Here is an 18,135-nt window from a genome sequence, read left to right as displayed (position 1 = left end):
CTTGGGGTTTTAGTTCTAAGGATGACAGCCTTAGTTTGACCTGCCCAGGAGGTCAAGGCAGGGTTGAGTTTAGTTTGCAATGCTCTTTCATTGCCCACCAAACCAGAACAAGATTTAGCAACAAATCTAGAAGTCTAGAAATTGTGTCTTAAATTTACTGAAGAAAGCTTACTGGTTTATTCATGCATCAGCCTGTGTACAGTATCCCCTTTCTCTCATCACTGTGCCTCAGTGAGAGTTCTTACACATTCTCTTCCTCAGCAATCTCTTGCCCACAGAGCTTCCAAGCTAGGAATAATAGAGCAGACAACATGTCTTGGCCACTTTGCAAAATTAAGAGTCTGTTTTTATGTGAAAGGAAATACTATTCCTCATTTCAAAGTTGCAAATTTAATAAACTTTTCAAAGGTTGAGAGTTATATTGGAAAAAAACCAGCAGAGACAAAGGTTTGATGCCAAAATAAAGGTAAGTTTACAAAAATGTTTTAGGCTCTAGAAACTAGTGGTGTAGGAATAACAGGAACAGGGTGTTGCATAATATTTTCCATACAAATATTTACTGACTCCAAGGGCAATAGCAGTAAAATATCACCCCAGGGTGAAACTTACCACTGAGATTGGGTTGGACAGCCAGTGGATCTTTATTTACCCAAAGGCAAATGTATTTGATGTATTAGCCTGGGCTCTCCAAGGTGGGGTGTTGGATGTTTATTTGCTTTTATGGGGTTACTCCCCCTGATCTATCCTATAACTGCTGAGTGTCTGCTATTTATGGAGTTTGCTTTTTCCAGGAGAGAGCCAGCAGCTTGTAGAAACATGCTGGGTTACATAATGGTCCCACTAGTCTGAGGAGAGCCTTCTTCTCTAACAGGATTCAACACTGCTAGGGAAGAAAGGAGGAAAGCAAGAGGCAATAGTGATGTGTTTCTGTACCAGCTTGTTACCTATTTCTTAATATAAAAAACAATTCTTTATTGAGTTCATTGTCTGTGAATAAGAAATTGTTGCCCATTTCTTAAATAAAAACAGCTCCATCTCCAGTTCCTAGTGACTCTAATTGATTTATCTAGCTATACACTTGCTCAAAAGATGATCATCCTGAAGTCACATCAATAAACTTACAAATTTTGGCTGAATTGTTTTAATCATGAAACAGAAGACTTCTAATTATTTAGCTATATATTCCAATTGTCATCCAAATATGACCCATGTATCTACTTTCGGTGACTTCACTCACATTCAAAACTTCTGGAATTTAGATATTATCAATTATAGTCTAAGTAATTGATAGACTTCCAATTAAGATGGTGTTGTAACATCATATTCTGTTCCAAATACAGATCAATGGTAGGTGCAGTATAAAAGAGGGCCTATCAAAGACACAAGTAAGAAAACAACTACCTAGGCTAGGAAAGGAATGGAAACATGAGGTGGTGAATGGAGCTGCACTTGTGGTTATTTGGAGCTTGAGGTCCCAAAGCAATTGTAGCAAATGACAGTTCAGTTTCTAAGATAAAAGAAAAATAGTTGATGATTTGGGGAAAGAGAAGAAAATTAAGAAATATGGAAGTAACGTCAGAGAATCAAGATATGAAGTAAACTGTTTACTAAAACTTAAGAAAAAAATATCCACTCCTAGTATCAAGAGAAACAAGTGAAAATAAATCCCCACATAGATATGAAATAGTGAAACTACAGAAAATCAGGGACGATAAGAAAATCTTAAAAGCTACCACTCATGAAAAACAGATTAACTACAAACAACTTATCAACAACTGGAGTTTCTGGAAGACAAAGGAATAATATCTTCAGAATACTGAGGGAAAATCATGATCACCATAGAGCTAAACTTGCTGAACTATTATTTCAAGTATGTGACTGTATACATCAATTTCTAACCATATGATGGACTTGATATCCTTAAAGGCTTTTTGCTAAATACCTCTAAAATACTGGGTAAAATATGTAAAACATATCTTGAAATGCAGAACTAAGCTTGTAAGAAAGTAAGAGAAATTCTCAGAAGCCAAAAACAGGCTGAAGCATTGCCTTAGTGGGGACAGTTGTCAGTCTCAGTAACCTACACTTTTTGGATTTAAGATCTCTTGCCTGATAGACAAGTCCTTAGACCTTCAGAAGGTAAGGAATAGAATGGAGATTCCCCATACAAAGGCAGGGTCTACCTCAATGGAAAGGCAAATTCAAAAAATGAAATCCATCCTGTAAAGAGAGATTGCAAGGAGAACTGTCTGTCTCAGGTCTGCCTCTGAATGGAAGGAATCAGAAAGGCTCCCCCTGAGAATCTAAAGAGCTACAAGTAGCCCTTTATGTAGGAGTAGGGTTTATATTCACTCTATGTGATCCAAAAAATTAATTCATACTGGTCTTGATAGAGGTGATGTAAATCCTGTGAGGAGGAATGTATCTTCTACCCAAACCTTAAAATTCCCACAAAGACATAATGAGCATTAGCTCATAATCAAAATTTTTTAAAAACACATGAAGAAACAATGTGTGAGAGTCAGTGGGGGAAAAAACAGAATCAGATACACAGAGCATCATAAATTGGAATTATCAGGTACAGAATATAAATGTATTTATTTTAAATATTTATATATATAAAACAGGAAATTAAAAATCTATGCTATGAACAATAAACTATCAAAAATACTTGGAAGATTGTTTAGAAGAACAGATTATCACATTGAACCATCTGAAACTTTCTATTTGGTCAAAAATGGTCAAATATTGACAGTTTATATGGTTCAGCTAATAGAATATCTAGAAGGTAAAAATATAGTGATTGAAATTTAAAAGTTATGTGCTGGAGTAAACAGGTAAAATGGAAGAGAGAGCTGAAAAAATCACCCAGAATAAAGCATGGAGAATACATAAAATATGTAAAATATCCACAAAAGGTAGATACAGAGGAAATATTGAGAAAGTTTATCATATATAAAAATGGAGTTTCAAAAAGAAAACAGGAGGTGGCATTTTTCCCCTGCCCTACAGGTCTGTGGAACTTTAAACCTGAGGGGGTGATATAGGGTATATCACCCTATATCAGAAGAAATTTCTAAGAAGCAAAGCATTCAAGAGGTGACTTGGGTGCTCTAAAAAGCATTTGGTTTTATGCATTCACAAAGAGATGATTTGGAATTGCAACTTATGTTTAAAAGGGAAGCAAAACATAAAAGTTTAGAAAATTTGCAGCCTGACAATGCAATAGAAAAGAAAAACCCATTTTCTGAGGAGAAATTCAAGCCTGCTGCAAAAATTTGTATAAGTAACAAGGAGCCAAATGTTAATTGCCAAGACAATGGGGGAAATGTCTCCAGGGCACATCAGAGGTTTTCATGGCAGCCCCTCCCATCACAGGCCCAGAGGCCTAGGAGGAAAAGTTGGTTTCATGCGCTAGTCCCAGGGCCTTTGCTGCTTTGTGCAGTTTCAGAACTTGGTGCCCTGCATCCCAGCCATGGCTAAAAGGAGCCAACATACAGCTCAGGCCATTGCTTCAGAGGGTGCAAGCCCCAAGCCTTGGTGGCTTCCACGTGGTGTTGGGCCTGCAGGTGCACAGAAGTCAAAAATTGAGGTTTGGGAGCCTCTGCCTAGATTTCAGAGGATGTCCAGGCAGACGTTTGCTGCAAGGGCGGAGCCCTCATGGAGAACCTCTGCTAGGGCAATACAGAAGGGAAATGTGGGGTCAGAACCCCTACACAGAGTCCCCACTGGGACACTGCCTAGTGGAGCTGTGAGAAGAGGGCCACTATCCTCCAGACCCCAGAATGGTAGACCCACTGACAGCTTGCACTGTGTTCCTGGAAAAGCTGCAGACAACACCAGCCCATGAAAGCAGCTGGGAGGGGGGCTGTACCCTGCAAAGCCACAAGGGCAGAGCTTTCCAAGACCATGGGAGCCCACCTCTTGCATCAGTGTGACCTGTATGCGAGACATGAAGTCAAAAGGAGATCATTTCAGAGCTTTCAGATTTTACTGCCCAGCTAAATTTTAGACTTGCATGGGGCCTGCAGCCCCTTTGTTTGGGCCAATTTCTCCCATTTGGAATGGATGTATTTACACAATGCCTGTACCCCCATTATATCTAGGAAGTAACTAACTTGATTTTGATTTTACAGGCTTATAGGTAGAAGGGACTTGCCTTGTCTCAGATGAGACTTTGGACTTGGACTTTTAGGTCAATGCTGGAATGAATTAAAGCTTTGGGGACTGTGGGAAGGCATGATTGGTTTTGAAATGTGAAATGAACATGAGATTTGTGAGAGGGGTTGAAATGATATGGTTAGGCTTTGTGTCTTCACCCAAATCTCATCTGAAATTGTAATCCCCATAATCCCCATGTGTCAAGGGAGAGACGAGGTGGAGATAATTGAATGCAGTAATGAAAATTAAATCTCCTTCCTCCAGAACTTAATAAGTAAAATAATTCATCCAAAAATACCCCCAAAAGTATGCTAAGAAAAGAGAGTCACATCAACAAATGATTGGATAAAGAAAATGTGGTTTATGTACAAAATGGAATACTATTCAGTCATAAAAAGAATGAAACATGTCTTCTGCAGCAACATGGATGGAACTGGAGGCCATTATCTTAAGTGAAATAACTCAGAAGTGGAAAGTCAAATTTCACATGTTCTCACTTACAGGTGGGAGCTAAATAATGTGAACCCATGAACATAGAGTGTAGAATAGAATTTGGAGAGTCAGACAGGTGGGAGGAGGGTAAGGGATGAGAAATTACCTAATGGGTACAATGTACATTATTCTGGTATTGGTTGCAGGGAAAGTCCAGACTTTATCACTTTACAATATATCCATGTAACAAAACTGCACTTGTACCCCTTACATTTCTATAAATTCAATTTTGAAAAAGAAGAGAGAATCATATTAAATTCTCCCACTTTTTAAGTAAAAAAATAGCAGTAATACCCAGTGGTGACAGATTCAGAAAGAAGTTAGGAAATGTTCTTGTAGATAAGCGTCTGTCATTCTGATGGATCATGATTAGTGCATTCACTTGTGATTCCTTTGCCTTTAAAAAAGAATGATATTAAAAGAAAAAATAAGTGCCTTATACTGTGAAAAATGATAAAAAGGACTTCATGATTCTAAAAAGAAAAAACAGACTTATCAAAGAGATAATAACAGGGAATATTTCAGAATTAATGAAAAAATATGAAACCTGTGAAACCTAAGAATCGAGAGTCACAGCAAATCCCAAGCAGGGAAAAAAAAAATACACACTCAGATACATTGTTGTTAAACTTTAGAACTGTAAAGACAAAGAAAATCTCAAAGTCAGAGATATAGAAAAGATCCAGGAGAGGAACAATAACAAAAACTGACATTTTTCCTCATGAGAGATAATGAAGCATTATCTTCAAATGACTCAGAAAAAAAATCACTGTCAGCCTAGAATTGTATACGTATTAAAACAACATTTTAAAGATGAAATAGGGATATTTTCAAATTGTAATAGTATCTCCTTATGCAGCAGGTGTCAACAAAGTAGTCTTATAGTAAGGTTATACAACAGTTAAATGAGTTAATACATATACTTTAAAAAGAGCTTGGCACATCATAGGTAATCAATAAATATTTACTAATATTATGTTAAGTATTCTAGGTGAACCAAACCAGGAAATTGCACTATCAGCAAATTTTCACTAAAGACAATTTTAAAGAATGTATTCATTAAGCAGGAAAATGATCCTAGAAGGAAGGTCTGAGATATAAGAATGAATGATGACCGAAGTATTTTGTAAAGATGTTTAATCTAAAAAAGTTTATTGACTATGGAAACCAATAACAGTTTCTGATTTATCCATTTGAAAAAAGAAATATTGTCCAACAAAGCCTTGTAAAACTCAGAGAGGTTGATTAATTAAAGTGCTTTAGGCCCTTATACGATTTGTTAAGATGGAAATGATTTTGGTTAAGTCTAGAGTTGTTAAATAGGGCCTTTAAAATTCTAAGGGTAGACCTAAAAATAAAATATAACAGAGGGGAAAACAGAATAAAAAGTATAACAAGCAAAATAAATGCTCACAAAAACACAGGAAATAATTAGAATGAGAAGAATGGAAAAGTCAGGAAAAACAGAATTCTTAACAATAGTAACAGATGAAAGTAGTTCAAGATAGCTGAGAAATCCTTTCATCTTGGTCAATAAAAGGATAGACATACTGAACAACTCTAGACTTTTGTTATAAACATTTATAGTTATGCTATGAAAACCCTGGAAGATAACCTAAGAAATAACATTCTATACATAGGCTCTGGCAAAGATTTCATGACAAAGATGCCAAAAGCAATTGCGACAAAAACAAAAATTGACAAATGAGACATAATTAAACTAAAGAGCTTCTGCACAGCAAAAGAAACTATCAACAGAGTAAATAGACAACCTACAGAATCAGAGAAAATATTAGCAAACTATGCATCCAATGAAAGCTTAATATCTAGACTCTGTAAGAAACAAATTCAGCAAAAAAACAACAATCCCTTTAAAAAGTGGGCAAATGATGTGAACGGACACTTTCCAAAAGAAGACCTCCATGTGGCCAACAAGCATATGAAAACATGCTCTACATCACTCATCACTAGAGAAATGCAAATCAAAACAATAGCGAGATACCATCTCTCACCAGTCAGATGGCTATTATTAAAAAGTCAAAAAATTACAGATGCTGGTGAGGTTGCAGAGAAAGGAGAACATTTATACGCTGCTGGTGGGAATGTAAATTAATTCAGCTATTGTGGAAAGCAGTGTGGCAATTTCTCAAAGAACTTAAAACAATTACCGTTTGACCCAGCAATTTCATTATTGGATATATATCCCAAGAATTATAAATCATTCTACCATAAAGACACATGCACACATATGTTCAGCACAGCACTATTCACAATAGCAAAGGCATGAAATCAACGTAAATGCGCATCAACGGTAGACTGGATTTAAAAAAATGTGGTACATATGCACCATGGACTATTATGCAGCCATAGAAAAAGAATGAGATCATGTCCTTTGCAGCAACATAAATGGAGCTAGAGATCATTACCCTAAGTAAACTAATGCAGGAACAGAAAACCAAATACCACATGTTCTCACTTATAAGTAGAAGGTAAATATTGAGAATACATCAACACAAAGAAGGGAACAACAGACATCAGGGTCTACTTCAGGGTGGAAGGTTGGAGAAGGGAGAGGATTGAAAAAGTACCTACCAGGTACTATGCTTATTTATATGGGTGATGAAATAATCTGTACACCAAATCCCCGTGACATGCAATTTACCTATATAACAAACCTGCACATGTACCTAAAATAAAATTTTTTAAAATTATCATTACGTATGTTAAAAGTCAAGGATCAGTGCTAAATGAATAGAAATACTAATTTATATATTGATTTTGTCTTTTTGCATGTTAATTGAATGTAAAATTTCTAGAATTCAAAAATAATCTAAAACTTGTATCACCTTATATCTGTAATCAGGGTTCCTAGGTACAAGCAGTATAAACTAATTGTGCTTAACTTGAGCTAATAATAAACTTACTAGAAAGATACTAAGTGGTCCACAAAAATAATAGGCTGGAGAACTAAGTTTATAAATTTTTCAGGAGCCAAGGGAGATTAAATTGAAAGAAAACACAAAGTCATACCAGAGTCATGTCTGGTTAGATATTTCTGGACACTTGTGGCCATTACCATCACTAGACTTTTTACAATGATGCACTCACCACCAATGCCTGGTCCCATATACCACTTCCACTCAGTGGTGGGCCACTGCTGGTCACATCTAACTATATGACTTTGCAGATAGATAATGTCCCCTTTACGATAAGCAGCTTGTCACATGGTCATCTGATGGGTCATGGTCAGGCGTTCCACCATGGTCAGGTGTTTAGTATCTAAAAACGCCTAGAACTAGGCTAGAGCTATTTTATAGGAGGAGCATTGCTACTCTTTAAAAGGGTAGATTTTATGTTATGTAAACTGTATCTCAATAAAGCTGTCATTTAAAAAAAGCATTTCACAGCTAAGACATTTAATTTTTTGTTATGGTTACATTTTCTTTAGGGTGCAAATTTTTTCTCTGGAGTTGGCAATTTCCTTACTTTTTTTTGTTTGCCTAATTTCAATGATCCCATCATTAACTTATTCTCAAAATCTCTATCAGAGTTTATTCTCTCAGTACATTCAAACATATATTTTGTTTTATATTACATATTCTGTTTCATAACTTAGTGCTTTAGCACTGTGTGTTTACATTGATTTCTGGTCAACTGAGATGTTTCGTTCGTATGGGGGAATGTCTTACCCTTATGTCTGTCTTTAACTAGTATTGCTATTTTTTGTAACAAAGGGGTGCTCAATTAGATATTTTGCTCTATTCTTCAGCCCTCTCTCACCTTCCCACCCCCAAGCCCTTGCTTTTTTGGATGTGCTAATTCAAATTAAAAATGTTTTTTATCATGAATATCTGTTAAAATTTACAAATGTTTTTCTGTCTCTATTGAAATGATTATATGAATTTTTTCCTATAGTTTGCTATGTCATAGACACTGATTGATTTTCCAAGGTTGAACCAATTTTGCCTTCCTGGAATAAACCCAGATTGGTCACCATGTAACATTATTTTTCACTTTATCACTTGATTGCTAATATTTTATTTAGGATTTTTAAATCTGTTTATGAGTGACATTGGCTTAAATGAGTTGGGAACTTTTCCTTCTTATATTTTTTAGAGAGTTTATATAAGGTTGGAATTGTTTATGCCTTAAATGTTTAGTAGAATTTCACCAAGGAAGCCATCTGACATGGAGTTTATTTTTTAAATACTTTAAATTACAAATTTAACTTAATAGATATAATACTTCCAATTTCTCTTCACTTGTATGTTAGTTTTGATAAGTTGGTTTTTGTAGGAATTTTTTCAGTTCATTTTCAAATTTATTGACATAATGTTTTTCATTACTTACTGTACTTTTTTTATGCCAAAAATGTCCCCCCTTAAATTCCTGATTTTATAATGTGTGCCTTCTCTCTTTTTTCTTCATATTTTATCAATAATTTATTAATCTTATTAGTCTTTTGAAGGACCAACTTTTTTTTTTTAAAGACAGAGTCTTCCTCTGTCACCCAGGCTGGAGTGCAGTGGCCTGATCTCGGCTCACTGAAAGCTCCGCCTCCTGGGTTCAAGCAGTTCTCATGCCTCAGCCTACCAAGTAGCTGGGATTACAGGCGTGCACCACCACACCCAGCAAATTTTTGTTTTCAGTGGCGATGGGGTTTCACCATGTTGGCCAGGCTGGTCTTGAACTCCTGACCTCAGGTGACCCACCCACCTCAGCCTCCCAAAGTGATGGGATTACAGGCATGAGCCACTGCACCCAGCCAGGACCAACTTTTTGTTTCATTTTCTAATTCGTTCATTTTATTCTCATGTTTATTGTTTCCTTTCTTCTACTTTTTTTGGGATGTAATTGCTATTCTTTTTTTAACCTCTTGAAGTGGTTACTTAGATTATTATTGTCAAACTTTTTAAATATATCATTTAAGGCTATTGATTTTCTTCTAATCATGGCTTTAGCTAAATTCCACAAATTTTGACATTTGATATTTCTATTAATGTGCATTTAAAAATACTATTTACTTTCCCTTGTGATTTCTTCTTTGGCCCATGGGCAATTTAGAAGATTACAGCATAATTTCTAAGTATTTGGGGTTTATCTAATTTAGTTCCACTGTGGTCAGAAAATATACTGAATTAGTCACCTCACACTGCCATAACAAAATACCATAAGGGCGGCTTCAAAGCGGAACTTTATTTTGTCACAGTCTGGAGGCTGGAAAGTCCAAGACTAAAGGGTTCAGTTTTTGGTAAGGGCTCTCTTCCTGACTTTCAGACAGCAGATGTCTTGCTGTGTCCTCACATGGTGGAGAGAGAGCAAGCTCCCTAGTGTTTCTTTTTACAAAGGCACTAATCCCATCATGAGGGCCCCACACTCATGTCCCCATCTAACCCTAATTACCTCTCAAAGGTCCTATCTCCAAATGCCATCATGCTGGGGTTTAGGGCAGCATTCGAATTTGTTGGTGACACAAACCTTCCGACCACATCACAGACCCTGTATTGTTTTAATCTGTTGATTACTTTGCTTCTTTTTTACTTAGAATTTATACTTTCATTTAGGATTTAGGATATATAACCACATGCAAAAGTTTGCTTTATATATATTTGTCAGCTTTTGTGTTCAGATTTTTTCTAGCTTTATAATATGCACAAAATAAAATATTTTCATCTTCTTATTTTGGAACATTTAAGATAATATGGGAATTCACCTGTTTCTTGAAAATTTGTAGGACTTGACCACAAAACTCGTGAGGTCCAGTCCCTTTCTTGAATGGAACTTTTGTAATTCCTTAGAAAATTATCTATTTACCCATATTTTCAAATATATTATTAAATCTCCCATATTCTTATTAATGTCTGCCTTGTTAATATGCTAAGGGTTTAGCAAAGTATTTTAAAGATTTTAAATTTTTTAATTTTTTTCATCCATTTTTCCTATACTTCATAGCTCATGCTTTTTACAAGTTTATGTTTTATATTTAATCTCCATACTTGTATGATTATATCTTCATTGTGAAATTTTTCCTTCATAAATAAAACTTTTATTCTTTTGTCCTATTTGCATTAAATACTATTTTTCATTTTCTTTTTATTTATACAAGTAGGAGATGTTTATAATAGAAAATTAGAAAAGAGAAAAACTGAGAATCATTTTTAGATTCAATACTAATTGATTTTTTCAGAGAAATAATATTTTTTCCAATATGAGTGCTTATTTTAATAAAAATCAGAGAAAAAATCAGCAAGAATAAAGAAAATAAAAATTCTATAGTTAGATATCATCACTGGTAACATTTTAATGAATAATTATTCAGACTTTTTTCTGCATGCATTTATAAATGCGTAAAAAATAGGATTATACTCTACAAATTATTTTATGACCTGCTTTTCTTTTCTATTAAAAATATATCATGATTGTATTTCTATGTTAATAACTATACATCTGCTTTATTATTTTAATGGCTGCTAGCATTGTGCTGTATGAATGGACAATTATTTTCTGCTCTGTTGTCAAACGTTTATATGATCTCCTTCCATTTTGTAAAATGTAATTCAATTTAATTTTTGTGTGTGTGCTATTACACACTACCCTGGAGCCAGCATCCTTTTATGAACATTTTAAACATTTAAAAATGGTTTCCTCATGATGTGTCTCCACAGTAACTAGTGAAGAATTCGTGTTTGCTAATTAAATATCCACAAATTAAAATAACCATAATGTGTAATTTTTCAGCCATTAGATGGGCAGAGACTTTTCTCAATGATATTCTCCAATGTGGTTAGGGGTGTGGGCAACTAGGTGCTCTCAAATGCTTCTGATGGGAGTGTAAATTGGGAGAATCTTCCTTGAAGGCAACTTGGAAATATGTGTTGAAAGCGGCTGCCCTGGTTTTTCGTTTTTACAGATGTTTTATGAGAAAATCTGATTTTTTCCAAGATCTTATTGGAAAGGAATCACATTATATATATGTTGTAAATCCAATCCTAACATAAAAGAATTTTCTTAGGGATATTCCAAATAATGAAGCCAGGTGCCCTGAGGATTTCCTGAAGTGTGCTTTTAAACATTTAAAATTTCTTTTGACACCTATATAAATCATCATTGCCTTGGGGCTCCATTCAAAACAAAACCAGGATTTTATTTTTGATATATAGTGGTAGGACAGGATGGGAACAGATCTGCTGCTTTTTACTCTGGACTTTCCCAAATGGGAAAGATCTTTAAACACTTTCCTGACATTTCTTGCCTTTAAATACTATATTTCTGTGTTTTAATTGTGTATATTGATGGAGATGCTGTGACTGTAGAATCTGTATACAGGGTGTGAAGTCTGGAAGCCCAGAGGAGAACTTCATGTTGTTCATGCTCTGATGGTTGCACACTGGTTTATTGGACTGTTCAACTTTCCCCACTTGTTTTCTGTTTTAGGTGGCACGTGGGCTCTTGGGGGCCCTGCTCAGCTACCTGTGGAGTTGGAATTCAGACCCGAGATGTGTACTGCCTGCACCCAGGGGAGACCCCTGCCCCTCCTGAGGAGTGCCGAGATGAAAAGCCCCATGCTTTACAAGCATGCAATCAGTTTGACTGCCCTCCTGGCTGGCACATTGAAGAATGGCAGCAGGTAGGGCAGACTGGCCACTCCAGGGCCCTCTGTGATTATGATTGTAAGAGGCCCTGCACTGCACTAACATAGAGTGGGCCAAGCCTGCCGCCTCACCCCCTCTTGTCTTCTTAGTGTTCCAGGACTTGTGGCGGGGGAACTCAGAATAGAAGAGTCACCTGTCGGCAGCTGCTAACGGATGGCAGCTTTTTGAATCTCTCAAATGAATTGTGCCAAGGACCCAAGGCATCGTCTCACAAGTCCTGTGCCAGGACAGACTGTCCTCCACATTTAGCTGTGGGAGACTGGTCGAAGGTAAGGGCCAGGCTTAACTTTACAGTCCCTTCTTTTCTGCCCCTCCTTTGTTTCAGCTTCTAAATATTTCCACAAGATCAGGCTGGAACTACTGTGAGATGAGTAAGGGTCCTAGGGGGCCACATTTAAGGAGGTGCTCACTCGCTCTCAGGGTTGTGCACGTTCCGTGGTCCAGGCCTGCACACAATGATTCATTTCCAGTTTTAATCAATATTATTCAAAGTGTTCTCATCATCGTTCTCCCAAACCAGTCCCTTCTTTTGGAACTACCAGGATCATAGTATCCCAGGATAAACTCAAAATCACTTTGGTTCCTCTCTTCCTTGTGTCCTCCCATGTGGAATCATTCATTAAGCCCTGTCATTCCAACATTGTGAACATCTTCCATGCCTTAACTTCCTCTATGTTCTGTAATTTATGCTGTTAATTTTACCCTTCATCATGGCAAGCTTGAATTAGTGCAGTGAGTAGAATTCTAGCAGATCGTTTCAGTGCTGGCACGGCTTGACCCAGTCTAGTAATGAAGCCTTATTTTTCAGGTGGGGGAAATTAAATCCCAATAGCTGAAGTAAGCTGCCTAAGCTCCACAGCTGGAAAAGTAGCAGAATCCACTTGTTTTGACTTTATTCCAAGAGTTCTTTCTGTTATGTTACACTGCCCACTTGATCTTTCTGTATTACTCTCCCATCTCCAGACTAGCTAACATCCCATAGTGTTCCCATCACTGTCCATCAAGTCTCCAGCTTGTTCAGAATCTTCCACAAGTCTGATTGCTTGCAAAATCAAGTACAGTAGTCCCCGTTTATTCACAGGGAATACAGTCCAAGACCCCAGTGGATTCCTGAAACTGTGGATCATACTGAATTTTATATATCCTATGTTTTTTTTTATCTGATAACTGAGAAGACTACTTAAGTGACTAATAGGCAGGTAGCATGGATGGAATGATTCATGCCCTGAGCAGATGGAGCGAGATGGTGAGAGATTTCATCACACTACTCAGAACGTCATGCAAACTAAAACTTACAAATTGTTTGTTTCTGGAATGTTGTATTTAATATTTTTGGACCACAGTTAACTGTGGAAAGTGAAACCATGGATAAGAAGGGACTATTGTATATGTTCCCCAGAACAGCTGGTAGGGCCTTTCTTGCACTCATGGCTCTCTTACTCCAGAGTCCTTATTCTTCTTCCAGTCCTTTGCTCCAGTCTTGCTGCATCCTTAACATCTGCAAGCTGAGATTTTTAGCACAGATTCCAAAACAGATAATTAGTTATGTTATCAGTGTCTTGTAACCTCCAGTCACTGCTAACTGGTATGTATCTTCTTGGAGTGGAGACCCAACCCCAACATCAGAAATAACCTCAAGAAATAAGGAAGGACAGTGAGTGACATTCACAAGCTGCTCTGAGTCCTAGGTTCAGTGCCAGGCATAGTCATGACCTGCTCCTCTCATCTCATCCTACAATAGCCCCAGAAGCAGACATTGTCTCCCTTTTTATTGATAAGAAAAACAGAGGTTCATTCAGATTAAGTAACTTGCCCAAGGACAGAGATAGATTCAAACTCAGGCCTGTGTGACCCAAAATTATTATACATGGTATACACTCCTGTCTTTTATGCAAGAGAAAAGGCTTTTGAGCCCAAGAGACCCATGCTGGTACCCCAGCTCTAAAGCCTAAATCTGGGTGGCCTTGTTAAATACACCTAACCTCTCTGAGCCTCCGTTTACTTTCGCTAAATGCAATGGCTCTTGTGAGGATAACATAAGATATTTGACATGGCAATGTCTAGTAGAGTAGGCTCTTCCCATTGCCCTTGAGAGAAGGTCCATATTTCTGGCTGTAGGTTGGATTAACAGTATTTCTGTACATATATCCAGATTGGGATTTTTCTCCAGATTGGGATTTTTCCTGTTTTAACTGTGTAGTTTTGTTAAGTGCTAGTATTTTAAAACTGTCTTAACTGAGAACCTACAGGTCATTATCCTCAATCAAGGCCACTGAAGGTCTACATAAACTTTCCCCGAAACCTCAGAAGAAGCCCAAAGAAAGAGATGAACCCATCTCCCCAGGGTCTGCAGAGCAGGAGTTGCCCTAGGATCCAGCCACCAATACCCACTTCCTCTATCCAACTCACAAGCAGCTGGAGACAGTGCCAGTGGCCACAGCTCTCCCCAGAAAGTTGCCATACTATAGGTCAATGACTTGAGGGACAGGAGTCCCTCCTGCAGTCAGGTCCTAAACAAAGAGAAAGGACTGATCCAGGTGAGACCACCACCAAAGGAGGGTGGGAAGGACAGGTAGAAGATCTGTCTGGAGAGCTTTGTGTGCAAAAGTGGGTTTGCTTAATTTTCCTCCTACTTGCACAAGGAACAATAGATGGCCCAAGGGAGAATCATTCTTTTGGGAATTCCTTTGAGACTAGGTCAGGCAGTGGGGGCTGGGCAAAGGTGTTAGAGAGGTGGGTAGCCTGGGTGGGCTACTGGGTAGGCAGTATTTATTCCATCACCCAGCTAAGCCCCAAGAGTGAAGTCTTACCTTGCCCCATTGTCAGGAGAGATGAAGGTTCCAGTTACTGTTTCCATAAAGTTAGTGACAGAAGGAAGGGCCACAATTTTGTGGGGAGAATCTTGGCATTGTGATGTGTGATTCTCCTTGCTACACTTAGTGTGGCTCAAGGACTAGTCAAATTGACATGAGCAGGGAACTTATAAGAAATGAGGAATCTCAAGTCCCACCCAGACCTAAGGAATCAGAGTCTGCATTTCAACAAGATCCCTGGGTGTTGTAATGATACACTTGCAGTGTGAGAAGTGTTTCCTTACCTGCCTCTCATTCTTGTTTGGGTGAGTTAGCTCTTACATGTGTCCAAGGTAGGAATGGCCCTGGGTAGTGACTTCTTTGATCAAGTGCTGCCCTAGCCTAAAGGGAGGAGGCAAGAAAAGGGAAAAACAGCAAAGGGGCAGATGTTGAGGAGGAGAAACCGGACAGCTTGTTTCTGGATGCAGCGAGGGAGCACCTAGAACCACTGCCAAGCTCTAAAATACCCCACTTTGCTTCTGTCCTTGCTTCTTTCCTCTAAGAACAAACAGGCCTTCACAGTTCTATCCTGCCTGGTGGAACAAATGGTTGTCACTGGCGTCTTAGAGTGGTGGCTAGTGGTGACATCACCACTTTCCTCCGTGTCCGCTCTCTCAGTGAACAACTGAATTTACAGTTGCCAGTTGCGTATCACTAAAGTAACACCATTGCACATCTATGTGGGCCCGCTTGTGTGTCTTTGCTCTTGTGGATCTCAAATCCTTGGTCCAACTGTAAGCTTTCCTCTTCTGTGAAGTTTTCAACTTCCTAAAATCACCCAGCATTTCCCACTTTTAAATCACAGTGACCCTAATTTTTATTGTTTTGCAATGGTAGCTATTTCCTGAGCATCCACATGGTCTTCCCATCTGGTTTATATTGTCCTTGAGGCCAGTGGCCATGGGATTGCCAACAGGTCCTCCAGTTGTTCAGAGCTCTAAGCAAGTAAATACTATTCCTCAACAGTCTTTGCAAAGTCAGGGAAAATCCAAAGTGGTGTTGAAATAGTGATCTTTAGAAGAGCTCAGGTCTGCTAACACAGGAGAGGCAGATCATTCATTGGAGGGGTTTTTGTTGAGACAAAGAAAAGAAGGAAACTTAAGAGGAGGCTACCCATGTGAGCTGGTTTGGACTGGAGGCTATTTAGTTTCATAGGCAACCATTCATCAGGGCAAAGAGCAAGCTCTTCTATGCTCCAAGAGGTCAGCCCAAACTCAAACAAGACACTCTGGCTTCCAGTCATGACCTCACATCCAGGAAGCCCCTATCTGGGAGGAAGAGCAAGTGTACACACACACAAGAAAACAGAGGCAGCCTCAGCCTGTGACACCAAAAGCCATTGTTGAGGCTTGAGCGCAGTCAGGCACACAACCTGTTGCACAGAAATTTGAGTTTTCTACTGGATGGAGCTTTCTCCTGTTAGTTAAAATTTCCTCTCATCAGCGTTGCTTTTTTTTTTTTTTTTTTTTTTTTGGCAGAGACTCTGACACCAAATTGCCACCCTTCTTAAAGCTTCCTGCCAAACTAGTCCTTCTGCCATGGGATGGCTCACTTGGGGGCAGCTATCCATTTTGTGGTTCTGGATAAGGTCCTTCCACGTTGAAATTGGCCACTAACCCTGAACACAGAAAGGCTGAGCAGCCACGCCAGAATTTCTATTCTTCATGGAGCCAGGCCTCTGGCTTGCAGCCAGAATCTTCCTCTTCCCCGACACTAGCTCTATTCATGACATGTTTAAGGTCTGTCCATTCATTGGCTTATGAGTTTGCCTTGGTTCCTTAGATCTGGACCAAGCCTTAGGCAGAAAGGAGCCTTCAGTTCTTACACTGCTTTTGAAGTTATAAGAAAGGAGCATTGACTCATATCAGGCAATCTTCCCAAATGGTGAATTTCTGTGATCCACATACCCCTTGTAGCCTGTTTTATGTCCCACCTCTTGGCTGAAATAGCCTCCTTTATTTTCTGTACTTTGATGGAACATTTGATTATTTTGTTTATCTTCACCTTTTTCCTTCATCATGTTTCTTGGTGTTTTTATTTTTTCTACTTATCTGACTATGTCTTTTCTGTTGGCTTCTCTTCTTCCAAATCTCAAAAAGCCCAATATTTGATCCTTTGATTTCCATTGCTACACTTTTCCACTGTGGTAGATTCTATGTCCTGAATTCTTTAACTTCCATGGGTGATTTTCAATCTCCAGAAAGTCTCTAACCTTCTAACCATGTCTCCAGCTCTCCATCTAGTTTATATCCTCATCGTGGGAAAGCAAAGGGACAGCCTCTTCACTCTCTCCCAACCAGTTCTCCCCACTTCCTGTCTCTGTCCATGTACCACTGTCTTCCAACACTTATGATCATCTCTGAGTTCTTCACCTCCTATATTGTTATTCGTATCTGCCAACTCTTCAGCTCTTGAACTATTAACATATCTAATATGCTAAGTAAAAAGGAAACTATCTCTATAACTGAAAAATGTTATAAAGAACAACCCAAGATATCTCCAGGATACATGGATTTTAAAATATGGTATTCCCCGATTTTCCACAGAACTATTAATTACAACTCATGAAGGAAGTAGTGTGTTGAAGTCAGTTCTTACTGGCCAGTAAGAATCACTTATGATCTCATCCCAACTAGTGCTCGGTCACATTGGGTTGATAGCTGGAAATCAGCCATGATGAGAGTATTTACACCACAGAAACTGGCAAAACAATCATGGCTATTTCCTCCAAGAACATGTTTTGAAACATTTACCAGCACACAAGTGCACAAAAGCTTATTTACCCACACACACACACACACACACACACACACACACAATCTTAGGAATGAAACACTTTCAGCTTATCGATGGTGCTTAGGATGGAAGTGCCCTCAAGAAGTTCCCATCTCTGAGCTCTTTGATACAAAGTCTAAGAAACTTGGTTGGGCTTCCTGAAGACATTTTTTTATCTTTATCTTCATAACTGGTGTTTCTTG

At 38.2% G+C, this 18,135-nt stretch overlaps 1 protein-coding gene across 8 annotated transcripts in view; it reads left to right on the top strand.

Moving 5' to 3' along the window:
- Nucleotides 1-18,135, top strand: part of ADAMTSL3 (ADAMTS like 3) — a 388,590-nt gene that overhangs the window by 275,474 nt on the left and 94,981 nt on the right. For all 8 annotated transcript variants that reach the window (XR_008513716.2, XM_024232567.3, XM_024232568.3 and 5 more), the window contains 2 exons: nt 12,088-12,280; nt 12,395-12,574. Coding sequence is in view for 7 of the 8 variants with exons in the window: in XM_024232567.3 (XP_024088335.2) it covers nt 12,088-12,280; nt 12,395-12,574 (373 nt within the window). In the remaining variant the exon portion in view is untranslated. The remainder of the gene's footprint in view (nt 1-12,087; nt 12,281-12,394; nt 12,575-18,135) is intronic.

This window comes from Pongo abelii, chromosome 16, assembly GCF_028885655.2.
Source record: "Pongo abelii isolate AG06213 chromosome 16, NHGRI_mPonAbe1-v2.0_pri, whole genome shotgun sequence".
Classification (NCBI taxonomy): domain Eukaryota; kingdom Metazoa; phylum Chordata; class Mammalia; order Primates; family Hominidae; genus Pongo; species Pongo abelii.
Note: the sequence above shows the minus strand (reverse complement) of the source record. Positions and strands in the feature narration are given on the sequence as shown.